The 22,913-nt window shown below is 60.7% G+C and overlaps 1 protein-coding gene across 16 annotated transcripts in view; it reads left to right on the forward strand.

The window, feature by feature from the left end:
- The window catches only part of PPFIA4 (PTPRF interacting protein alpha 4), a 37,457-nt gene that overhangs the window by 5,473 nt on the left and 9,071 nt on the right, over positions 1–22,913 (forward strand). For 9 of the 16 annotated variants that reach the window (XR_012490995.1, XM_074317142.1, XM_074317147.1 and 6 more), the window contains 24 exons: positions 2,383–3,012; positions 5,526–5,627; positions 5,918–6,082; positions 6,318–6,392; positions 6,622–6,696; positions 7,211–7,402; positions 7,689–7,835; positions 8,081–8,215; positions 8,911–8,994; positions 9,213–9,344; positions 9,599–9,661; positions 10,286–10,377; positions 12,179–12,287; positions 13,555–13,763; positions 14,605–14,845; positions 15,134–15,247; positions 15,415–15,548; positions 15,798–15,964; positions 18,047–18,140; positions 18,506–18,587; positions 19,039–19,239; positions 19,802–19,864; positions 20,475–20,501; positions 21,605–21,780. Coding sequence is in view for 15 of the 16 variants with exons in the window: in XM_074317142.1 (XP_074173243.1) it covers positions 2,779–3,012; positions 5,526–5,627; positions 5,918–6,082; positions 6,318–6,392; positions 6,622–6,696; positions 7,211–7,402; positions 7,689–7,835; positions 8,081–8,215; positions 8,911–8,994; positions 9,213–9,344; positions 9,599–9,661; positions 10,286–10,377; positions 12,179–12,287; positions 13,555–13,763; positions 14,605–14,845; positions 15,134–15,247; positions 15,415–15,548; positions 15,798–15,964; positions 18,047–18,140; positions 18,506–18,587; positions 19,039–19,239; positions 19,802–19,864; positions 20,475–20,501; positions 21,605–21,780 (3,113 nt within the window). In the remaining variant the exon portion in view is untranslated. The remainder of the gene's footprint in view (positions 1–2,382; positions 3,013–5,525; positions 5,628–5,917; positions 6,083–6,317; positions 6,393–6,621; positions 6,697–7,210; positions 7,403–7,688; positions 7,836–8,080; positions 8,216–8,910; positions 8,995–9,212; positions 9,345–9,598; positions 9,662–10,285; positions 10,378–12,178; positions 12,288–13,554; positions 13,764–14,604; positions 14,846–15,133; positions 15,248–15,414; positions 15,549–15,797; positions 15,965–18,046; positions 18,141–18,505; positions 18,588–19,038; positions 19,240–19,801; positions 19,865–20,474; positions 20,502–21,604; positions 21,781–22,913) is intronic. The other 7 variants (XM_019750872.2, XM_074317151.1, XM_074317152.1 and 4 more) reach the window with 7 other exon arrangements.

A 22,913-nucleotide genomic window follows, 5' to 3' on the forward strand; every position in this document is an offset into this window, starting at 1 on the left:
TGCGTGTGACCAGCCAGGACACCCGACCCATGTGCCCGCCCCTCCTGTTGTTAGGGAAAGATGGGGGTAAATTTGGGGAAACCAAAGAAGTTTCCCTGTTGTTCACTCAGCCTCTCCCCGTCACACACGCCTGCTCACTGGAGCTCTCCCGCCCGCGCTCCTCACCGCAAAGCCCCTGCTTGCTCTGGGCGCTGGTGGCTTTTGCCTGTGAATCGACCTGTGCATGTCACCGGGACGCAGTCCAGGGGTTGAGGAGGCTTTGTTAGGCTGAGATGATGATGCCACTATTTCCAGCCAGCCCAGGAGCCAGAAGGAGCCAGGTGTCCCCAGCCCCTATGCTCTCGACAGGGCACCTGGCTCCATGTGGGGGCATTGTGCCAGGGGAAGTGGAGGTGCCACCTGGCACATGGTGTGCAGGGAGGCTGGGAGAGGGCTGGTGGTAGCGGGGCTAGCTTCTCAGTTGGCAGGAGGAGACTGAGCAGGCCGCCTGTTACCCTGGCAGCCAGAGAACTGTCGGCCCTTTGCTGTGAGAGCTGTGTAACCCTACCCACAGGCCCCCAGCCATCCAGGCAGTTCACTGTCCCCGTCAGTCATGGTGCCTTCTGCTCTCCCTCCAAGGTGGGCAGAACAAGCACCCTGGGATCCCTGGCACAGGAGAGGCCTCAGTCGTGGTGATACGGCCAAGGTCACCCACCTGACCTTCCGTCACTCACTGCAGGCCACTGGGGTCTGTTGCACTGATGCCATCTCCAGGGTCCCTGACTCCTGAGTAGCTTTCTGCCGCAGGGGCCCTTCCCCAGCCTGGCCTCCTCATCTGCTCTCCCATGTCTCCTTGGGGTGGGTGTGGGGAGTGGCTGCTGATGAGCTTGGGGAGGTGTTCGGGGCCATGGTGGCCTTTCTGCTCCCAGATCGGAGCACTGGGCTGCGGGGTCCAGGGCGCAGAGGCTGGGCAGTGGGAGGAATGACCGTCCTTAGCGTCAGTGACAGGGCAGCTCTGGCTCCTGCTGCTCGGGGGGGGCAGACCAGGGTGCTATTAATACTTCACCTCGGTAGCCTCTTGGGACCCTGCCCTCCATGGTGGCTGTCCAGCTTGGGGACAGGGTCCCCTGTGTCAGCGTCTGTGTCCAGTTTCCATGTCTGGGAGCATGTGCGTGGCCACATGTATGTCCTTGGTCTCCGTGCACAGGTATGTGCACACCTGCCTGAAGTGCGGGGCCCCCGGGGAATGGCTGTGGTGTGAACATGGGTGTTCTCAGGCTGGCGCCTGACTTCTGTCCGGTCCAGGCCCACATTCCTCCCCAGCCTCTCTCTTGCTGCCCCCCATTTCTGCCTAGCCCATCGGTACTCTAGGGGAGGCGATGACAGGTGAAAGAGGTTTGGCCCTTCTCTGGTCCTGATGCCGGGTTCAGCCCAGGCTCTGAGTTCTCAGCTCTCACTGGGGGGTCCCCATGTCTCCCATCCTCCCTGACCTTCCCAGTCTGCCACTGAGGGGTGGGCAAGAAGCTGTTCTGTGCCTCCCGAATGGGAGGGGTGGGATGGGAAGGAAGGGAAGCAGCGTTCCTGAGGCATGGTCACGTGGGTGCCTGACGTCTCAAGTCATGCCGCAGGAGTGGGCTGGGAGGTGGGAGCCAGGGGCAGGCAGGGGGGTCCCCAGCTGCTGCCGAACTCATCACACCCTCCTTTGCTCTGACCACCGGGCATCCCTGTGCCAGGCTGTGCATGTGCTAATGCCCTCGCTGGTGACTGCGGGCAGTGCCAGCAGCGGGCAGGTGTATATGGAGGGAGAAGATTCCCAGCCATGAGCAGCGGCCCCCACCCCACGTCAACCCCGGGGTCCCTGCTCCAGCCCAGGCTAGCAGGCTGTGAACCCAGAATGCACCCCTGCTGCCAGCCAGGTTTCAGGAGTGGGCGTGATTTGGGGCCGAGCATTGTTCCTGAGTGATGAGCCAGGTGTACCAGTGGTTGGGGAGAAGCCCCCTGCCTGTCTCCTGACCTCCAGTCAGGCCCCTGTGTGAGACCCTGACATGCCCGGAGCCTTTTAACCCCTTCTGTGCTTGCCTTGGCCCGAGGTGGGGGAAGCTATGGGGCAAGGGCCAGAAACCCCCTTCCCTCCTGCCCCCTCTCCCACCGCAGGTCCCACAGGAGTCTGGGCAGCCTGAATCAGTTCTATATTTGGCCAGAGAGCACGTGGGTGGGGGAACCAGCCAGTGGCCGCAGTCTGACAGCTGGAGGTGGGGCAGCTGGAGGCCGAGGCTCCCGTGGTGGGAGAACCGGAGAGGGCCCCATCCCAGTGGGGGTGCCAGCTTCCTGCCCCCTTACCCCCACCGTCCGCTACACGCCTTTCTCCACCCAGCTCGTCCTCATAGCAGTCTTCTCCCACAGATCTGTGTCCTCCAGAAACAATGGGTGTCGCTAGATCCAGTGGGAACTCTGCCAGGCTCCAGTGCTCTGTGTGAGCAAGGGTCCACCTCCAGCCTGCTCTCCCTGTCTGTCATGGCCACACCTGGCTGCTGCCCGCTTGCCTGGGGACATAGGACACCCAGCCCCAGCCCTGAGGGCTCACGCCCAGTCCTCTGGCTCTGTCCTATGGGGGGTCCTCAGGCACCAGGTGCCTCTCAGAGCCAGAGAGATTGAGGCCGCAGGACCAGCCCCAGCCCAGCTGTCACCTGCCTGGCACCGCCTGTCCAGAGACCTGTGCTCTGGGGCTGCCTGGAGCTGCCAACTCCGTGAACTCCTCCCCTGTCCCCCAACGCTGAGAAGGCCCTGCCTGCCCCCACCATGTGTGAGGTGATGCCCACAATCAAGGAGGGGGACTCCCTGGGCCCCCCCCATGGCACGGACACTGACGCCAACTTTGAGCAGCTGATGGTGAACATGCTGGATGAGCGGGAGAAGTTGCTGGAGTCCCTTCGTGAGAGTCAGGAGGCCTTGGCAGCCACGCAGAGCCGGCTCCAGGACGCCCTCCGTGAGAGGGACCAGCTCCAGCGTCACCTGAACTCCGCGCTCCCTCAGGTGAGGCCAGAGCCTAGCGTCCTGGGGCCCTCAGCCCATCTGCGTCGAAGTCTCATGTCAGCACATGGGGTTCACAGGCGTCACTGCCTTCGTGTCCCTGCCACTCCCAAGCATCTCAGCCAGCATGTTGTTGGCTTCACCTGGAGAAGCGGCTGCACTTTGATGGGGAGAAAACCCAACTGCAGTGAGCCTGTTCGGCCGGCAGGTGGCGCCTGGCAGGGAAGGGCCTCTGCACGGCCGGCCTCTCCTCCCCACGCCTGTTCTTGGGGGTGCTGGGCCACCGGGGACCGAAGACGGCGTGGGGGGAGCCTCGGAGGTGCCCAGTCGCCTCTCTTAGTCCTCAGATGAGCAACCAAGAGGTTTCCCGTAGGAAATTGTAGGCAGAGCTGAACGTGGAAGCGCTGTCTGGACAGCTGTCCTACGCCTGCCTCAGCACCACGGCCAGCGCACGTCACCCTCGCGTGTGTTCTGTGCTCTCAGCTCCTCCCTAAGTTCTCACAGCTGTGAAGCTGGCACTGTTATCACAAACGATGACACGAAACCTCGAGCACATTGCTTAGCTGCTGGTGACCACCCAGGCTGAGGGCTTGGCAGGGCAGCCCAGGAACCAGAGGCTCGAGGCTCAGCTCAGGCCCTTTACCATGTGGCAGGACGCTGTGGGCGTGGGTGGCAGAGGCTCCTGCCCGGCTCAGTGTCTTGTGATGCTTTGTCAGTAGGAAGATGGGGTCCTGGTGAAGAATTGGCGTGGGAGGTGGGCCGTCCTACCCTACTGCAGGGGCCCAAACGGGCCGAGAGTGGAGGAGCCATCCCTGTCCTGCAGCTCATTACCAGAACGCAAGTGACTGGAAGAGAGAGTATCAGTGACGGGTCGCTGGCTTTGGTGGCCTTGTGCTAAATGCTTTGCACTCATGGGCTCACTGGGCCCTCCTGGAGACACTTGAGGGACACACCTGTGTCTCGCAGATTGGAGGGTGCAAGTTCAAAGAGGTTCGGTGACTCTTCTTGGGAGCTTGAGCACAGGGACCTCGTCACTGTCCCCAGCGACCAGCACAGGGCCTGGTATGTGGGAGGTGCTCACAGTATCTGTGAGTGAATGATGGGCATAGCCACCGTTCCCAACACTGTGGGAGCAGGGAGAGCCTCCCCCAGGGAGTCTGGGGAGCCCCAGGAGGCACGGCCTTTGAGATGGGTTTTGAAAGATGGCTGTGATTTCCTCAGGTGGTGACAGAGGGTTGGGCTCCCCCATTGAGCAAAGGTGTGGCATTAGAAAGGCTCGCTGGTGGCTGGAAACAGCAGGGGACCCAGGCCGAGGGCCTTAGGGCGATGAAGCTGGAAAGCGAGGAGAAGTTTGACTTGTGCTTTGGGACAGCGTCTGCAGAGGCGTCTTGGGGTGGGGAGGCCATGCAGGGGCTGGGCTGAGGGGAGGGAGGACAGAGCACCCATGCTTTGGTGGTGGTGCACTGAGGTGGGGCTGGGGTCTGCCATCGAGTCCTGTCTCTGGGTACAAGCGTGTCACGTGTGCATGTGTGAAAGCTGGGGCATGACCAGGACCAGGGCCAGGCCTTCCAGGGTCGAGATGCTTGACTGCCTTTGGCTGTGGCCTTGATAGAGAGGGAGTCAGGGAGCAGGGTCTGGGCTGTGGCGTCTCAGGCTCTGGCCTCTCTGGGTCCCTTGTCCCTTCCTACAGCCACTGTTCAGTCACCCCCAACCCAGGAAAGCCATAGAATTTGGGCCACTTCTCTTTCTGGAGTGAGGTGATGTCTAAGGAAATCAGTAGGATACCTGGGCCTGGACCTGTGGGGCCAGCCTGTCACCCCTGTGTGCTGTCCTAATGGGGACGGTGGGCTGCAGAGGACTCTGCAGTGCCCTCGAATGGATGCCAGCCTGGGTTTGGGTTGGGCCCAGCAAGTGGCCAGGGTGCAGCCCTGGACCGAGTGAGCAGGGGCCCCAGAAGCCAGAGCTGAAGCCGTCTGGCCGGCTGGGCAGGCCTGCATGCTCTCCTGCTCCTGTGTAGGTGGGTCCTTCAGTCCCCTGTCTCACTGGCCACCGGCAGCTGCCAAAACCCTGCGGAGGGGGAAAGCTCCTTGGGACTCCTGCTTCTCTAATGTCCATCAGGGTCCGTCTGGACCTTACTGTGTCAAACCAGAGGCAAAACTACCCTCCATCATGTTCTAAAGGGAAAGCTCCTTGCATTGCTGGGGAAACAGACACACAAAATGGGAGGGAGGACATCAGGTGATGCTGGTGGCTGGAGGGGGAAGGGACTGCAGAGCAGACTGATTTTCTGGCTCTTGTATCCAGCCCTGTCCCCTCAGACCCTCCTGTGCCCTCGGAGTGTGCAGGACCCAGAGCTGTGGGCCCCTCGGGAGTCTACTGCCCAACCAGATGGAGACGGAGGTCTCTGGGCAGATGGTGGAAGTAGGGATGGTTGAGAGGGCCCCACCATTGCCTTGTGCATGCAGGACGCTGCTCGGGGCGTGTCCCACGTGCTGAGGGGCCTTGGGGGTTTTCAGGAATTTGCCACCTTAACCCGAGAGCTGAGCATGTGTCGGGAGCAGCTCCTAGAGCGGGAGGAAGAGATATCAGAGCTGACAGCAGAGCGGAATAACACGAGGGTAAGGGGGTCCTGGGGCGTGTGCGTGGGGCTGTGGACCCCTTGGCCAGGCCGGCACATCCCTACCCTGTATGCTGGGGTAACAGTCAGACACCTCCGTCTTTCACGTGTAGTCGGGGTCCGAGGAGAGAGGCCAGGGCAGCCGGCTTGGGGCTGACAAGCACGGAAGTATTTGAGCATTTGAACAATGGCACAGATGGGGCGCCCGGTCCCCCCAGCGAGCCCATGGGCACTCCGGTCGCCCTGCACACAGACCCACAGCACTCCTCTCGCCTTCCTGCTCCCTGCCAGCTGCTTCTAGAGCATCTGGAATGCCTGGTGTCCCGCCATGAGCGGTCCCTAAGGATGACCGTGGTGAAGCGCCAGGCCCAGTCGCCTTCCGGGGTCTCCAGTGAGGTGGAGGTGCTGAAAGCCCTCAAGTCGCTGTTTGAGCACCACAAGGCCTTGGATGAGAAGGTACCCAGCCTGCCCTGCAGCCTCTGGTCCCTTCTCTGCGACGTCTGTGTCCTGTGTTTGGGGCAGACTGTTTTCTAGCTGGTCCGCCTCCTACTGGCCATTTCCAGGGGCTCCCGTTAGGGTGCCTCTTGGCACACCCTGCTCTGCCTCACACCCAGCAGCGGTGGACCCAGCCAGTGCCCAGTGGGGTCTCCGTTTCTCCCTCCATCTCCCCGTGACTTCTTACCTTGGGCAGGTGCGAGAGCGGCTCCGGGCGGCCCTGGAGCGAGTCACCACACTGGAGGAGCAGCTGGCAGGTGCCCACCAGCAGGTAAGCAGCCTTCCCACCCTCCTTCTGCACTGCGGCCCCTCGAGCCAAGGTTGTGCACCCCTTTGCCCTACTCTGCTCCCCATCGGTTTCTCCCCATGGTCCTGGCTGCAGACTGCTGGCCAAGGGGAGGCAGGGCACCTGTCTAGGAGGCGGGGGACCCACAAGTGTGTGGAACATATAGCAGGTTGTCTTGTCTGTGACTCACTGCCCCGGGGGCTGTGCCCTGCAGCAGGGGGCAGGGGTTCAGGACGGAGTGGCAGGAGACGAGGGGACTGTGCAGCTGGGACCGAAACGCCTGTGGAAGGTGGGTCTTGGGGAGCCATGGAGCAGGGGGCATGCCTTCCCCGAGACAGGTGCAGAGGGCCCGGCCCAGCTTATTCAGGACAGCAGCTCCTTGAATTAAATTCGGGGCTTTCTCCGGTATCCTCCCTCCTCTTTCCGCCTTTCCCTAACCCCATCTGTGGAGAAGTGTATAGATTGTCGGTTGAGTGCCCGACTCACTGCTAGACACGTCAGGTGCTTGTCCAGTGTAATTGTTAGGGCCCCTCTACCTGTGTGTCCACTTCAGGAGAGAGCCCTTGTCTCCCGGAGCCTTGGTCCCCCTCGTCATGCCTTTCTAAGGTAGAAGAGGCTGAGATAGCAGGTGAAAGAGAAACTTGCTTTTCAAGAGATACACGGGAGAGTCAGGGTGTGTGTCATCGTGGGGAGTGAGCTCTGAGGCTGGGGAAGAGCTGTCCCTGCCTCCACCTCCCTGGGTGGGGCAGGGAGCGGGATGTCCTGGGCTCTGACGGCCAACTGACAGCTCACTGTCCCTGGAGGGTGACATGGGCCGGGTGCAGGAGCTGCAGGAGCTGCTGGAGAAGCAGAGCTTTGAGTTGAGCCAGGCCCGGGAGCGACTGGTCACCCTGACTGCAGCCGTCGCTGAACTGGAGGAAGACTTGGGCACCGCCCGCCGGGACCTCATCAAGTCGGAGGAGCTGAGCAGCAGGCGTCAGCGGGACCTGCGGGAGGTGGGCGAAGGCCTGGCCTGCCCCCTCGTGCCGGGTGCAGACGTCCGGCTCTCAGGAGGGCAGCTACTTGGATGCCCTGGGTGGCGGGAGGACCGGGAAGTGTGACACGGAGCACTTGGTGGGGTCCGATGGTGGCAGGAGTGGCAGGAGGGACAGGTGGAGGCCATACACTGGCCGGGCAGTGTGGAGAAGCTGCAGCCCACCAGCTGTTGGTGGGGAGGTGCAGATCGGACGGGGGCAGGGAGAAGGTGATGACCTCCCATCAGTCCCCTCATGTCCCGCGCAGGCTCTGGCCCAGAAGGAGGACATGGAGGAGCGGATCACCACCCTGGAGAAGCGCTACCTGGCGGCTCAGCGTGAGGCCACCTCCATCCACGACCTCAACGACAAACTGGAGAACGAGCTGGCCAATAAGGAGTCCTTGCACCACCAGGTAACTCCTCCAGGTGGCGCGGGGAAGCCTTGTACTTGACTCGGGTCTTGATCCTGCTGGAGTCTTCCCTTGGTGGCCCAGGAGCCCCCGGGGTCATCCCCTTGGATGTTGTTGCCTCTTGGGCAGCCGAGAACCCAGCTTGTTTCTTGCTGCTTCCTGGCCTATCACCTGCTCTCTGCTCAGGCCGGGTGGGGCCTGGAGGCCTCGGTTCTCCCTCTTGGCTCTCCTCCCCGCCCTTTTGCCAGTGTGAGGAGAAGGCACGACACCTACAGGAGCTGCTGGAGGTGGCAGAGCAGAAGCTGCAGCAGACGATGCGCAAGGCCGAGACGCTGCCCGAGGTGGAGGCCGAGCTGGCCCAGAGGGTTGCAGCCCTCACCAAGGCACGTGGCCGGGGCCCGGGCTCTGCCTGTGCCCCCTCTTCCTGAGCTCTATGGAGCCAGACTGTCAGTGCTGAGAGTGGGAGGCTCGTGGGCCAGGAGCCGGAAACCGTTTCTCATGGTGCAACTCCAGGAACCCTCTCTGCCTGTTGGAAGAGTAGTCCTTGCTTCCAACTGACTGAGTGCTAATTGTGTCCTGAGTGTTTGCTGTGGATCATCTCATTTAGTGCTCACAGTGGTACGAGGCACTGGTGCTGTCATTATCCACATTTAGCAGTTGAGGAAACTGTTACTAAGCACATGAGTTACTAAGGTAGCTTGTCCAAGGTCACAGCTGGGAAGAGAGGGAGCCAGGATTTGAACTCACTTTAGCTTGAATTCCTGCACTGAGGTGCACGTCCATCCATCTGGAGGCATAAAGACATGCAGCTCATGCTTTCAGGTGGGTTTTTTTTCCAGAAGTGTGTGGAGAATTTAGTCTCTTGCGATGCCAGCTCTGCCATGTTTTAAGGCAGGCCCTGAGCAGGAAGAAGGGGTGATGATGACAGTTCTGCTCCAAGATGACAGGGGAGGGCTGGGCTATGTTGCTCCCTGAGGCCCAGACCCCCAAGGGTCACGCTGGAAACGGGGTGCGTGTGCCAGGAGGCCTGAGCAGGGGGCAGATGTCCGCTGCTGCGCTGACCTGTCCCTGCCCCCAGGCTGCAGAACGGCACGGCAGCTTTGAGGAGCACGTCCGGCAGCTGGAGGGCCAGCTGGAGGAGAAGAAGCAGGAGCTGGCCCGGGTGAGGGCCAGGCTGGGCTCTGAGGACCCCGGCTCGGAGGAAGTGGGAGCTGGGGAGGGACTGGCCACCTGGTACAGAGATGCAGGGGCGGGAGGAGCTGGGCGGGCTCCCCAGGATGACATTGGGACAAGCGAGCAGGGTGGCTCCAGCAGGGTGGCTCCCGGGGCGGGCAGCGGATGGCCCAGCGGTGGCTGGTGCGAGGTGGGCTGGCTATGCAGGTGCGCCAGCGGGAGAAGATGAACGAGGACCACAACAAGCGGCTGTCAGACACGGTGGACCGGCTGCTTACCGAGTCCAACGAGCGCCTGCAGCTGCACCTCAAGGAGCGCATGGCCGCCCTGGAGGAGAAGGTGCTGTGGGCGGGACCCGGAACGGCGGGGTTTGGGGGGGGGGGGGGCGGGCCCGGCAGGTGGTGGGGCGGGGCCAGGCGGCCCGGAGGGGCGGGGCTTCCGGGAGGGTGGGGTCGGGCCGTGAGCGGTCAGTCCCGGGCCCGCGTCTGGGACGGGACCAGTGAGCACTGGCCTGCAGCGAGGCTGGACAAGGGAGGAGCTGGCCGCCATGGAGAGCCAGGCGGGGTCCCTGGCTCACAGCTGTTCTCCCCCAGAACACCTTGATGCAGGAGCTGGAGAGCTCCCAGCGGCAGATTGACGAACAGCGGCACCACAAGGTACCCAGCTGCTGGCCAACCAACCGGCCAGCCTGGGAGGGACCCCGCACCAAGCGAGCCCTTGTCAGTCCGCGCGCACGTTACCTCACTAACCCTCACTGGAGCGTGCGCAGTAGATGCATTGCCTCCCATGGAAAGAAGAATCAGGCCCCAGCACAGGGCACAGAGTGGGCAGCAGAGACCTGGGACCCAGTGAAGGACTCAGCAGAAGGATTTGTGATACCTCAAAGTGGCTGAGGCACGAGTGCAGTGGTTCTGGGAGGGTCAGCCCCTGTGCCTGCCTCCCAGTGTCAGCAAGGCCTGGAGAGCACGGCCCTGTGGTGCTCTGCCTCGTGTGCCCTGTGAAGTGTGCTGGGGAGGGCCCTGCAGGCCTGCTCTGGTAGGATCCTTCCCCAGACACAGCCCTCTCCTCTCCCGCCCCCTGCCCGCCCGCTGCTGCCCTTGTGGTCACTCTTCAGCTGGACCTCATCTCTTCTGGTGAAATCCGTGGCCCGGCTGGGGTCCCTGGCTTTGGACTTTGCAGGGCATTCTTCTGCTTCTCCTCGACTCTGGTGTCTTCTTTGTCCCCCTCTCCCCTCTCTGCCACACCTGGCCGCCACTCCCACCTGGGTCTGCCTGGCACAGGGCCGCCTGTCTGAAGAGATTGAGAAGCTGCGCCAAGAGGTGGACCAGCTGAAGGGTCGAGGGGGGCCATTTGCAGACGGCGTCCACTCCAGGTACTGGAGCACGGGAGGCTGGACGTGCTGGGAGGGGTCATGGGTGGACCCTGAGGACAGACACTTCCTCCCTCCGAAAGGCTGCACAGGACCTCAGGTGCTTCTCCGTTTCAGGAGGGACACTGAGGCTTGGAGAGCTGGGTCAAAGCCACCGAGCTCACTGGGCACTTTGGAAGGGAGCGCCTGTGCTCCGTGGGGCGCTCAGAGGCACACAGACACAGGAGGCCCCTCTTAGGCCGTGCTCCCTGCTTCCTGACCGAGGGCTCACCCACGCCCCCCGGCCCGCTCATGGAGAGTGCCTGGCTCACTCGCATTCTGAGACACCGTCTGAGGGGTCTTCAGTTTGCTGTTTGCTTGAGGACCACCTAGGTTCAGGAAGCCGGCAGAGAGATTGGAATGAGGCTTCCAGACGTCCTTACTGTCACCTGCACGGTTGTGCCACCCCTTTTCCTGAAAACATTTTAAGAGATGGTGAGTGGAGCTTTCCACCTCATGCTTGGATTAGGCTGGCGTTTCAGGGAACTTCTGGATTTTTCTCCATATTTTGTGAAGCAATTGACATTGAACTCAGACCTCGAGCCTGCCCTCAGTTCTCTGCCCAGAGAGGCAGGATGAGGCTCGAGGAGACTGAACGGGTGCATCCACTCCAGCTTCGTGGCTCCTGGCTGTTTTCTTGCCCAACCTAAGTCGCTCAAACCAGAACCTCGGAAGCTCCGTATCAGGCCAGTGGGGCCGCCCTGGCTTCCTGCAGAGAGGTTAAAGGAAGTGTGTCTGCGTTGGAGTGGGGGGAGGCCGGAATTAGGGAAAAGCGTGTTGGGTGGTGCAGACTTAAGTACCATCTTCACATTTGTCAGGAATTCTGTATAGGAGTGTAGAGAGAAGCAGGGAATGAGACAGAAACGGTAGCCAGCCTCTTCCTCCGACTTCTCCCTTCCCACAGGCTGCTCAGAAGAGAGTAGCCCCTCTCCCCCATTAGTGAGCTCTGGCCCTGAGCACACCAAACTTTCCTAATGGTTGGGGGTTCTTGGCTTTGACGACACATGCACTGGACCTGGCATGAAATTGGTGCCACTTTGCAGGGGAGGGGACAGGGAGAGGCAGGAGCTCCCCTTTCCCTCCAGTTGCCTTGTGATGCCCGTTGGAGGCCCACCCTGTCCCTTTGCTCTGGGCTTACCTAAGGGTTCCAAGCTGGGAGGGCACCCAGACATCCCACAGGATCATTACTGGTACCCTAAAATCCCAGGTTTGGAATAGACCCCTGGGGCAGTGTATGTCCCTGGTCCAGTGTCAGGGCCTCCTGAGGCTTCCTGGGATGGGGGAGGGTGCCAGGGTGGAATGTTGGCCAAAGCGCCATCCAGATTATGGGGAGACCCCAAGGAAAATTGCTGGGGAGAAGACCAAGAAACAGACCCTCAGAGTTGAAGGCCCCAAAAAGATCACTCCTGCCGACCTCTCCGTGCCAGGAGCCCTTCCACAGCATCTTGTGCAAGGGCCATTGAGCCTCCACTTGAATGTTTCTTCGATGGGGAGCTCAGCTTCCTTACAGCGCCCAGTTGCATCATAAGCCAGCTCTTGCCATTCGAAGGTGTTTCTTGTAAATGGAAGGCTGTCTCCCTAGAACATTCACCTGGAGCACCAGAGAATAAATCAAGCTCTTGCTTACATGGCGGCCCTAAAACACATCACTCTCTGTCCTGCTAAGACTCCTCCAAGCTGAAGACCCTAAAGTCTATGGGCCCGGGGGTGTGAGCTGGGGCTCAGTCCTCAGGGCTCTCTTCTCTCCCCGTCCGCTCCATGCAAGGTCACGCCCGGGCAGTGCGGTGGACGTGCGGTTCTCCCTGAGCACAACCAGCCACGTGCCCCCAGGCCTGCATCGCCACTACTCGGCACTGCGGCAGGAGCCTGCCAAGGTGAGTGGTGAGCAGTGGGCTGAGTGTGGGGGGGTCTCCCCAGGAATTTGGGGTCAGTTCTGCCATGTGCCTGGCTCCAGTTTCACAGACGGCTGGCATGGGGTGCAAATCCTCTCTCTGCCCTCCCCTGTGTCAGCGACAGCTGCAGCCCTGGGGCTGGGGCCTTTGTCAGCTGCAACAGCTGTGTGCCCCTCGCCTCAGCCTCCTGGTGGGCGAGGTGGGGGCTGGCGGGTGGCCAGCCGTCCCCGAGGCCCCCCTGAAGTGTGCGCACGTGTGTCTGGGTGTGCGGGCATGTGGTCAGGGTGGGGGATTCAGGGGCAAGACGGAATTGGCAAGCCTTCTGGAACAAAAGCTGTGGTTTGTGGGGGAGAGGAGGGCGGGATGGCAGGCTGACTGTCCCTTGGGGTGGCACCTTACATTTCCTGAGGAGCAGCTGCGAGTTCCTGCTGGGTCTGCCTCAGGAGACTGGGGGACCAGGAAGGACAAGGGGCAGTCTGATGCCTTCCTGGCCCTGTAACCATTGGTCGTGCTGTTTACTGAGCCTGTCCATGCCCCAGGGCCCTGGGAGATACAGGTGCAGCAGGAAGGAGCCCAGGCTGAGGGGTCTCAGTCTGAAGGGGCTTCTTCTCTTTCCCCTCACCCCTTTCCTCGTCCTCTTTGTAAGAACACAGCAGCTGCCCAGGAGCCCCTCTGTGTCCCTGCCCCCTTCCTTTCCTACCCCTGTCCTTCCGCCTGTCCCAGCTGGGTTCTGTGTGCTGTCCTCTTCTGGGCCTTTGCCCACCAAAGAGATTTGCAGGATGGTTTCTGAGATGCTCCTAGAGGGTCCTGCGATGTGCTGGAGCTGGGACAGACAGGCCTACTTGGCCCTTGCTGTTCCCTGGGCCTTGTCACCCTTCGTCTGTGTTAACGCGCTTGCTTGTGCCAGCCCTCACAGGGAGTAGGTCCTGTGACCCCGTTTCACACATGAGGAGACTGAGGCTCGGGAGCCTAAACCACTTTTCTGGGACTGCACAGCTGGTGTCTGGGGGAGCCGGGATTCAGAGCAGCAGCCTGCCTGTCTGCTCCCCAGCTCCCAGAGGCAGTTCAGTAGCATTTCTTAGACTTTGATGTGCAAATAGATCTTGTTAGATCTGGGGTGGGCCTGAGCCTCTGCATTCCTAGCAAGCTCCCAGGAGATGCCAGTGCTGCTGACCTGGGTGAGGAGCGTTCTGCTCCTCAGCCACGGGGACGTCTTCTTGCTACCCCTTTCCCCTCCTCCTTTGCCAAGGACTGGGAGCTGTCTCCACTGCCTGGGGTGCTGGCCCCCACGGCCACCCCTGCCTTTGACAGTGACCCTGAGATCTCCGACGTGGATGAGAGTGAGCCCGGGTGTCTGCTGGGCTCTATGGACGTGGCCTCCCCCAGCAGCCACTCTGACGCCCAGACCCTGGCCATGATGCTGCAGGAGCAACTGGATGCCATCAATGAGGAGATCAGGTGGGGCCGGGTGCTGGGGAGGACGTCTGCATGAACTGGCCTCTCCCGGCGGCTCCTTACAGCATAGTCCAGGGAGGCTGAGTGGGGCCAGGCTGTCCCGAGGGGCTCAGGCTCCATGCCCCTCCCCGTGCTCCTCCCACTCAGGCCACCTGGGGGGAGTGCTTTGAGGTGCGCTTGTCACTCTGGCACAGCCCTAAGGGCAGGCAGCACGGGTCCCTTCCACACACAGAGAAGGGAACTGACACAGGACCGCCAGCTTTATTCCACCAAGTAAAACATTCAAGATAACTGCCATTTCCTGCCATAGCCGTTCTGCAGAAGCAGGACATTTAACACCCTCACGTTGGAAAGACATGCTCTCAGAGTAAAGGCAAGTCCGGCTCCTCAGAGACAGTTGGCATCGTTACATCTGTGTTCATGTGCGGGTGTGTGACGGGCGTACACTCCTCTCCGAGCGCCCCCACCCACCCGCAATGTTCCCATTGTTCTCACTTTTCCTGAACTGGGAGAACGCCATGGGGTCAGCATCAGTTACAGGTCCTGTGCTTGGAGACATAGAGCACTGCTGACTGGGAAGCTGAGGCCAGACAGCCCAGTGCCTGATAGGTCACCTGCAGGGGGCGGTAGGTCAGGATTCTGCCGTCAGGGTGGTCTGCGCCAGCCGCTGCCTAGATGGCACCCTCCTGGCACCCGCTTCGTTAAAGCAGGGAACATGTTGCCTAAGCCGGCCAGCGAGGAAGAGAGCAGTGGAACCTGCTGTGCCCTTCAGCCTGCACGCCCGCAGTGCCAGGACCACCTGCCTCTGCTGGCCCCGGTGGCTGATGGTCCCGCCTGTCCCCAGGGTGATCCAGGAGGAGAAAGAGTGCACAGAGCTGCGGGCCGAGGAGATCCAGACGCGCGTGACCAGTGGCAGCTCGGAGGCCCTCGACCTGATCCAGCTGCACAAGCGTGGCCCTATCCCCTCCTCTCTGACCGCCCTGTCCCTGGCCAGCGTGTCCCCTGCACTCAGCGGCCGCTCCGCCCCTAAGCTTACCTCCCGCAGTGCTGCCCAGGACCTGGACCGAATGGGGGTCATGACCCTGGTGAGAGTCTTGGGACAGTAGAGGAGCAGCACGGTCGTGCTGGGCTCTGCTTTGGGGGCTGGCGAGGGGGAGTCGATCGCATTGTCTGGGGGTGGGGTGGGCCGGTATTGTGTCCTCCTGAGCCCGTCCCTTGTACGAGCACAGGACACATACAAAACCCTGCCATTGCGCACACCCCTTCCTCTCTTCCCGAGCTCGCCCCGATTTACTTTCCAGGCTAGCTTTTTCCTGCTGTGACTTTGTCTCCAGGCCTGTGTGAGGCACTGAGTCCTCGCTTCTTGTCCTCAGACCACTGGGCTCCCCTTGGGGATAACTTTCGGGCATCCAGAGGGTGAGTCTGACCTCACCCTCCACTCTCTCTTCCAGCCCAGTGACTTAAGAAAGCACAGGAGGAAGCTGCTGGTGAGTGCTGCCTGACGCCAGGCCCTACCCCTTTGCCCCCCACCATGGCCCCCAGCGACTCCCCACTGCATTTTCCATGCCCCTCTTCCTCATCCGCCCCTCAGTCTGGGCTGGGTCAGCAGGCCCCAGCTGTCCCTCTACCCCTGATGGCTCCACTATCTGTTCAGCCGCCAGTGTCTCGGGAAGAGAACCGAGAGGATAAAGCCACCATAAAATGTGAGACTTCTCCTCCTTCCTCACCCAGGACGCTGCGGCTAGAGAAGCTTGGCCACGCAGCCCAGAGCCAGGAAGAAGGCAAGAGGTGAGCGAGCAGCCCCACTGCTCCGTCCCCAGGGCCATCTCACCTGTCCCAGGGGTCTGACCGGTCACTTCTCCTTGAAGCACCATCAGGGAAGGACAGCCCCGTATCTCCCTTGATCACCTGCTCTGATCATACCCCTTCCAGCTCACCCAGCTGTATCACTATAAGTTCTTCTGAGGTCTGCCTTCCATCTCTCCTGCCATGATTTAAGTATGTTTCTCTGCCCCCGCTCCTGGCTGTGCTGTGCAGGCCGGTGGAGGACCAGGGTAGCAACCCGAGCAGCAGCAGCAGCAGCCAGGACTCCTTACACAGGGGCGCCAAGCGCAAAGGCTTCAAGTCGTCCATTGGCCGCCTGTTCGGGAAGAAGGACAAGGGCCGGCCGGTCCAGCTGAGCCAGGACGGAGCCACGGGCCACGGTCTCTGTCCCCTTCCTAGAACGTGGGTGTGAGTAGAGGGGCCTGCACCAGAGGCTATGGTTGGCTCCAGCCCCTCTGTCTGCCCTCGGGCCCTCGGGCCATGGACAGTTTTCCCTTGTAGCTGTTTACAGTGGGAAGGGCTGCCTCCCAGGGAGGTGGCTCCTACACTAACTAGTGTCAGGTGGTAGGCGGAGGGCTGTCACCTGGCGGGGGGCTGTCACCTGGTCCGCTGTGGAAGGGTGCCTGTGCCCAGTGACAGTTGGACCCCTGAGGGGTATTCTGATGTGCTGTGCTCAGGACCTTCAGGAGGGGCTTCTCGGCTCTCTCTTCAGGAGAATCAGGTCTGGATTAGAACTGTTAAAAGTAAACTGACATTTTAGGACACTTAACCATAGAGCTGGGAGGACTATGGGTGGAGTTGGGCCCCTTGCTGACTCTCTAGTCTTGACTTCCTGTTGAACTCTATGGTAACCTCTGGGGTAGAGATGGCAAAGGGGGGCCATGTTGGTCTCTGGGCTTTCTGCCACGAAGGCCTGCCCTCCGGGTGCGCGCGCTTGCACTCTTTGGTGGTTCTGTTTTCTTTTGGTGGATTATCTGGAGAATTATTTGGCCAGTCAACAGAACCTACTTCTAGTCCGTCTGGCCCCCAGGACTCAAAATGTCATCCTGCCTCATTATGGCTCAGTAGGCGTCACGTTCGAGTAAGTGCCTGGGTGTTGCACCACCTGTGCGATAATAGACAGTCGTAGTACACGCTCGGCACGTGGTAGCTACACGTCAGTGTCAGCTGTCTTCCCTCCCTCCCTCCCTCCGTTCCCTCCTGTATTCAGTCGTTTGTTCAACACACATTTTCTGATTCAGCGCTGGACACAGGCTTAGTATTGGGTCCATCCTTCCGGGAGCTCTCATGAAGGGGAAGTAGGCGACAGGTCCCAGACAGCAGGGACAGCAGGGTGCCTGGGGCTTCTGGGACTCAGGCTCAGCCGTGGTGCCGGGCAGTCCTGGGGCTGAAGCTGACGGCCAAACAGGAATGTGCCGAGAAGAGGCGTGTGTCCCGAAAGTGGGTCCGAGAAAGGCACGGGCTTGTGGGGGACAGGTTGTGTCTGCTGTGCGTGGGGGAGGTGGGTTGGGTCCTAAGCCGAGGCCAGCTCGTAAGGGTCTTGCAAACTCAGTGGAAGACGTTTACAAGTCTCCAGTGTGGAGGGGCATCAGTGACCTCATGCATGGAGAAGCCTGATCAGGGAAAGGAACCTTGGAACTCAAGGTGTAATTGCACAATTATTCCTTCCTGCACCCAGGAAGGTGTGAATCAGAACACAGCTAGCTGAGCTGGGAGGAGGGGAGGCCGAGGACCTCTGCTCGGGGTGTGGGGGTGTGGGAGCCACCGTCCCCTGCACATGGCTGCTGTGAGGCGAGGTCTGCTCCCTGGAAGAGGCATTGAGTGGAGCCTTCTGGCCCCTGTGTCTCCCACCATGTCAGCACCTAAGATAGCATCTGAAAGTGGTTTCTGGGTGAGGCACACCCACTGCCCTCTGTGCTCTGGGTGCGGTGACTGGGACGTGAATGAATTCTAAGGGGCTGCCCTTGCCATGAGCTCTCTAGGGTTCTGGCATCTGCTCAGGGGACCATTAGCAGAAGAGGGCAGAGCCATGCATGTTCTTGGTGGTTTTGTGCCTGTGAGGTACCCTGAGAAAGACACCCTGTCCCCAGCCCTAGCCAGGTCGGGAGAACACTTTCTGAGCCTCACAGCCCATCGGGTCTGGCTCTTGGGTCTCCTTGGCACCTTGGTTTGGAGGAGGGACAAGTTCTGTCGAGGATTCTGATGCTGTTAGGGTGGCACCTGTCGCTCCATCCAGCTGGAAAATGCCCCAGGCTTAGACTCCCGGGGAGACTCTGGGCTGGGGCCACCTACTCAAAGCCACTCTGGGACCACCTGCCTGCAGACATGCTGAGCCGAGGCTCCAGGAATAACGGGTGGTCCCATCAGGCTCCTGGGTTGTCACGGTCTGCTCCCCAGTCCTGGCCCAGGCCAAGGGAGGAGAAGCAGAAGGTCTGACTGACATGCCATCTCTTCCCTTCTAGTTCTGCTGACAGACTCTGAACTCAATGTGCAGGAGCCCATGGTGCCTGCCAAGCTGGGGACCCAGGCAGAGAAGGACCGGAGGCTGAAGAAGAAGTAAGAGCCACACACCAGGCTTGGCCCCCCCAACTGCCCTGCCCCTGGGCTGCTGTGGGACTGAGCTCAGGCAGCCAGAGCCCAGCATGGCCTGGTCTGTGTGGGCACAGGAGTGGGGCCAGGAGGCCAGGGGGTTGGGGTGTCTGGCAGAGCAGACTGAGATGCTGTCATGCCCTGTCACCCTCAGGGATGCACAGCTGTTCCTGCCCTGTGTCTCGTCGTCAGCGCTTCAGGCACAGGGCAGAGGTGGCAGTGCAGGGGTGGGGAACACAGGGAGTGGGAGGCCACCTTGGGCACAGCCCGCGTCCCTGGTAGTCAGCTCGTGGACCAGGAAGGATTGGTGACTCTGTTCTTCTTCCTGCAAGACACCAGCTACTTGAAGATGTGCGCAGAAAAGGAACACCCTTTGCCCAATGGGACGGCCCTACTGTGGTCTCCTGGCTGGAGGTAAGCAGGGTGGGGCGAGGACGCCTGCCAGGTGCACACATGTGCCCACACTTACCCATCCCCTGCGCCCAGCAACACACTTTGATGCCGCTGAGTTCAGATAAGGGCACACAGTCATTGCCGAGCCATGACTTTCACAGGCTGTTTGACCCTTCCTGTAGGCTGCCCCCGGGAGCTGGTCACCCGTGTGGTGCCAGGAAAGTCCCTCACCTGCCCTGGCCTCAGGTTTTTGTTGTAAAATGGGGAACAGGCACTTGACGGTGGCCGTCTCCACATCCCTCAGTTCCTGTGCTCTGTTGCTGTCTGTTGTGACCTGGGTGAGGCCTGTCCTCACCCTCGCCCTCGTCCTCGTCTGTGCCCTCTCCCCTCGCCCCTGCCCCTCTCCCCTCGCCCCAGCCCTTCAGTGTTGCCTCGCTTGGGGAGGGAGCTGAGTGACTGTGCCCCTCTGCAGCTCTGGGTGGGAATGCCGGCCTGGTACGTGGCTGCCTGCCGGGCCAACGTCAAGAGCGGTGCCATCATGTCAGCTCTGTCGGACACGGAGATCCAGCGGGAGATCGGGGTCAGCAACGCCCTGCACCGGCTCAAGCTGCGGCTGGCCATCCGGGAGATGGTGTCGCTGACCAGCCCCTCCGCCCCGCCCACCTCCAGGACCGTGAGTGGCCTCCCTCACCCGGGACATTTTCAGAGGCTCTGGAGTAGCCTGCGCACGCAGGCTGGCAAGAGTCTTGCCCCTTACTCCATCCCCACAAAGGGTTCCCCCTGGGCCCCAGGAGGGGTGACACTGAGGCTAGGAGGGTCCCACATACCACCCGGCTGCCCCACTGCCCACCCCCCACTCTGCCACCAGTTTAGATCTCAGCAGCATTTTCAGGATGGGACTCACAGGGTTCTGTGTTATTGCCAGATTGGGGTAGCAGAAGGAGGGGGCATTGGTGAATTCTGTCTTGGTCCTCCGACCTCTCCCCGGGCCCCAGGATGAGACCTCAGCCGTGGTCCCAGGCTGCAGCCCTCATAGCTGAACACGCCATGTGCTTGGCGCTGAGCTCAGCGGTGGCACGGGGCAGTAAGAGTTGCTCAGAGCTGGACAGTGCAGAGCTGTGGGTGGGCCGGTGGGAGGACGCCACAAGCTTTGTGCTTGTCCTTGGGGCTCCGAGACTGATGGGGACCCTAGGGGCCCATATGTGGGACCAACTACACTTCCTCTCTGTCTGCAGTCTTCCGGGAACGTCTGGGTCACTCACGAAGAGATGGAGACGCTGGCAACATCCACTGAAACAGTGAGTGTGGCCCTGTGCCTGGGTTAGGGCTGATGACCCGCAAGGATTGAGGGGAAAATTCTGGGGAGTTGATCAAATGTGAGATGGGTGTCCCTGATGTGTGACTGGGTTGTTCTCAAGGTGGAAGGTTGGTGGGAAAGAAGTGTCACTGGCAACGGTGTACACGCGTGTTTGCCTGTGTTATGTGTACGTGTGTGTATACTTGTGTGTGCGAGTATGCATGCACATGTGCATGTGCGTGTGCTTGCGTGTATGTGTGCATGTGCACGTGTGTGCACATGTGTGTGTGCGTGTGTGGGCTCCATCCGGGGTCACAGCTCACCCCAGCAGGCTGCCGCGGGAGCTTTGAACTGCTGGGCGCCTGGAGCCATAACCCTCACCTCACCGCTGGAGGCATGGGGAGGGCAGGGCAGCCTGGCTCCCATGCCAGCCGGGAGGTGTACAGTGTGTTTTTCCCACACGCACAACCTGCTCCCCTCTAAGTGCAAAGAGGGGCTCTTACACCAGCCTTCCGTCTGTCTTAACCACCTGCACACTTTCCCTGTCACCCACCCAGCTGGGGGGGGATGGCGGTTCCCTCTGACGGCCTGTTTCCCTCACATGCTGCTAGGATGGTGAGGAGGGCAGCTGGGCTCAGGTAAGACCCTCTGTCCAGGACATGGGACAGACAGTTTCTCCCAACAGGTCTCCTCCGCTGACCCCGCCCCTCATTCGTTTGTTGGGGTTTCTCATGTTGGCGGGTGACGGGCTGAGGCTGCACGCCTGCCTCCTCTGTCAGTTTGACTCCCTTCTGGGGAGTAAGGAGACGCAGAGTGGAAGAACCCTCTTCCTTTCCCTGCCCCTCCCAGGGCCACTGAGCTGAGCAAAGGCCTTTCCTTCAGTCACTCAGTGAGCAAACTTGCACTGCGTAGCTACTAGGCGTGAGGTCTTTCTAGGCTCTGGATACAGAAGTGAACAAGCCAAGCCCTTGGGGGCTCATATTGGTGGGGAGAGACAGGTAGGGAGACAGGCGGGGAGTCCGGTGAGTGCCGTGAGGACAGTGGAGCAGCACTGCTGGCGCTCACTGGGGACCGTCATTGGGATGGGACAGGTCGGTCACAGTGTGTTCCCACAGTGACCCACACAGTAGAGGAAGTGGATGAAATACAGTGTCAAGGGAAAAGGGTGACTCCAGCAGATTCACAGAATTTCACACTAACACTCAAAAACAAGCAAAATTAACAGTATATTGCTTAGAGAATCCCACACTGGTGATTGTAAACACTGTGGAAATGTTTTTCAAGCAAGGGACAGAGCTCAGCACGGTGGTCACCTCCCGAGGGGAGGGGACGGGGAAGAAGGGCAGGAGGGTAACACAGACCACCGTCCTGTTCTTTGTGTCTGGCTACATTTGCCACGATGCAGCCGTCACGCAGCCTGTCCCCTGGGCTCCGTGGGCGGGCGTGCAGCTGACACAGGAAGGCAGGCCTCGGCACAACCACAGATGCGTCCCAGGGACGGATGGGAGGGGTCCCATTATCTGCCGCCTGGGTAGTTGCTTCTGTCATTAGTGCCGATAATGGTACGAAAGTGGAACCATATCATTGTGAGATCCTAAAAAGTTCCATTTAAAACCCCCACCTCCCCACGCTAGCCCTGACTGAGCTGATGGAGGATGCGGTCATGTTTCCGCCCGCAGCCAGGCCAGCTGCCACCTGGCACTGCCCTCCTCGCAACAGCCCCTCCGACTTGTTCCCCCAGACCCTGGCCTATGGGGACATGAACCACGAGTGGATCGGGAACGAGTGGCTGCCCAGCCTGGGGCTGCCCCAGTACCGCACACACTTCATGGAGTGCCTTGTGGACGCACGCATGCTGGACCACCTCAGCAAGAAGGACCTGCGTGTCCACCTGAAGATGGTGGACAGCTTCCACCGGTGAGTGGGGGGCCCTGCTCCGTGGCCCGTTGGGCAGGAACAGGTCTCCCTCCCTCTTGTGAAAGCGGGAGCCCCGTCCCCTATCATGTCTTGCAGCTGGAGGCCTTCGTCCTCTCCTCTCCAGCCCTTACGACACAAAGTCGTTTCTCTTTAGCTTCACTTTCTTGGGGGTTTCTCCCCAGGCGTGAATTCCATCACTTGTCATTGGGCTTGCTGAAGCCTCTGTGTTACCAGGAAGACTCGAGCTGAACACACTGCCTAGGTTAGGTGACTGAATGCTTCCGCGTTGAGAGGAGAGGTCTTTCTGGGCCCCTGCCTGGCCGCTGCCCCGGATCTGAGCCTGTGTGCTTTGCACTCACGTCCTTTGTGCAGGGTATCATCCAGTCCTCTCCTCTTTGCTGGAAAGGTCCTCCGTTCAAAGATGTCTGAGGGGAAGTCCCCGATCCACTACTCGTGGGCTGAGTTGGCCCACAGATCTGTTCTCTTTGGCACACGTGGCATTTTTCAAATTACGAATTTCGTTGCCAATATTAAAACACCAGGAAATTTCACACAAAATTTGGGATGGCTGGCTTCTTGAAAAATTGAAAGCTGTATTGGCACATTCTCACATGGAGACAACCACTGAAGCTGCAGCCCCTGAGATGCCGGAGCCCCTCTAGCCCTTCCGGCCCCCCAGCCCTCCAGCCCCTCCAGACTCCCAGTCCCCCGGCCCCCCAGTCCCTTCAGCCCCCCTAACCTCCCAGCCCCCCCAGCCTCCCCAGCCCCCAAGTCCCCCAGCCCCTCCAGCTCCCCCAGCTCCCCCGCCCCCCCCCCCCACCACCACTCTAGCCTGCTTGCACATTGGCAATGCCTGCCTGACCCCAGGAGCATTTGGGTTGGAGAGCAAGGTGGGTGGGAATGGTTCCAACAGTGACAGTTTTTAGGAAGTCCTTTCTCACATCTAGCTTCAAGTCACACAGGTCCAGAAGGGGTGTCTGAGCTACGGAGTGATTGTCCCAGGGAGTAGGGCTGCCTGGGTACAGCTGAGGGGACAGCAGGAGGGAGCCATGTGCATGATTTAATGTCACAAAGCAATGGCCTCACTAATGGAGAGCAGCAGGTGGGGCTGGCAGGGACTTTCTGTGCTGTCC

The sequence above is a fragment of the Rhinolophus sinicus genome, linkage group LG12 (assembly GCF_036562045.2).
Source record: "Rhinolophus sinicus isolate RSC01 linkage group LG12, ASM3656204v1, whole genome shotgun sequence".
Lineage (NCBI taxonomy): Eukaryota > Metazoa > Chordata > Mammalia > Chiroptera > Rhinolophidae > Rhinolophus > Rhinolophus sinicus.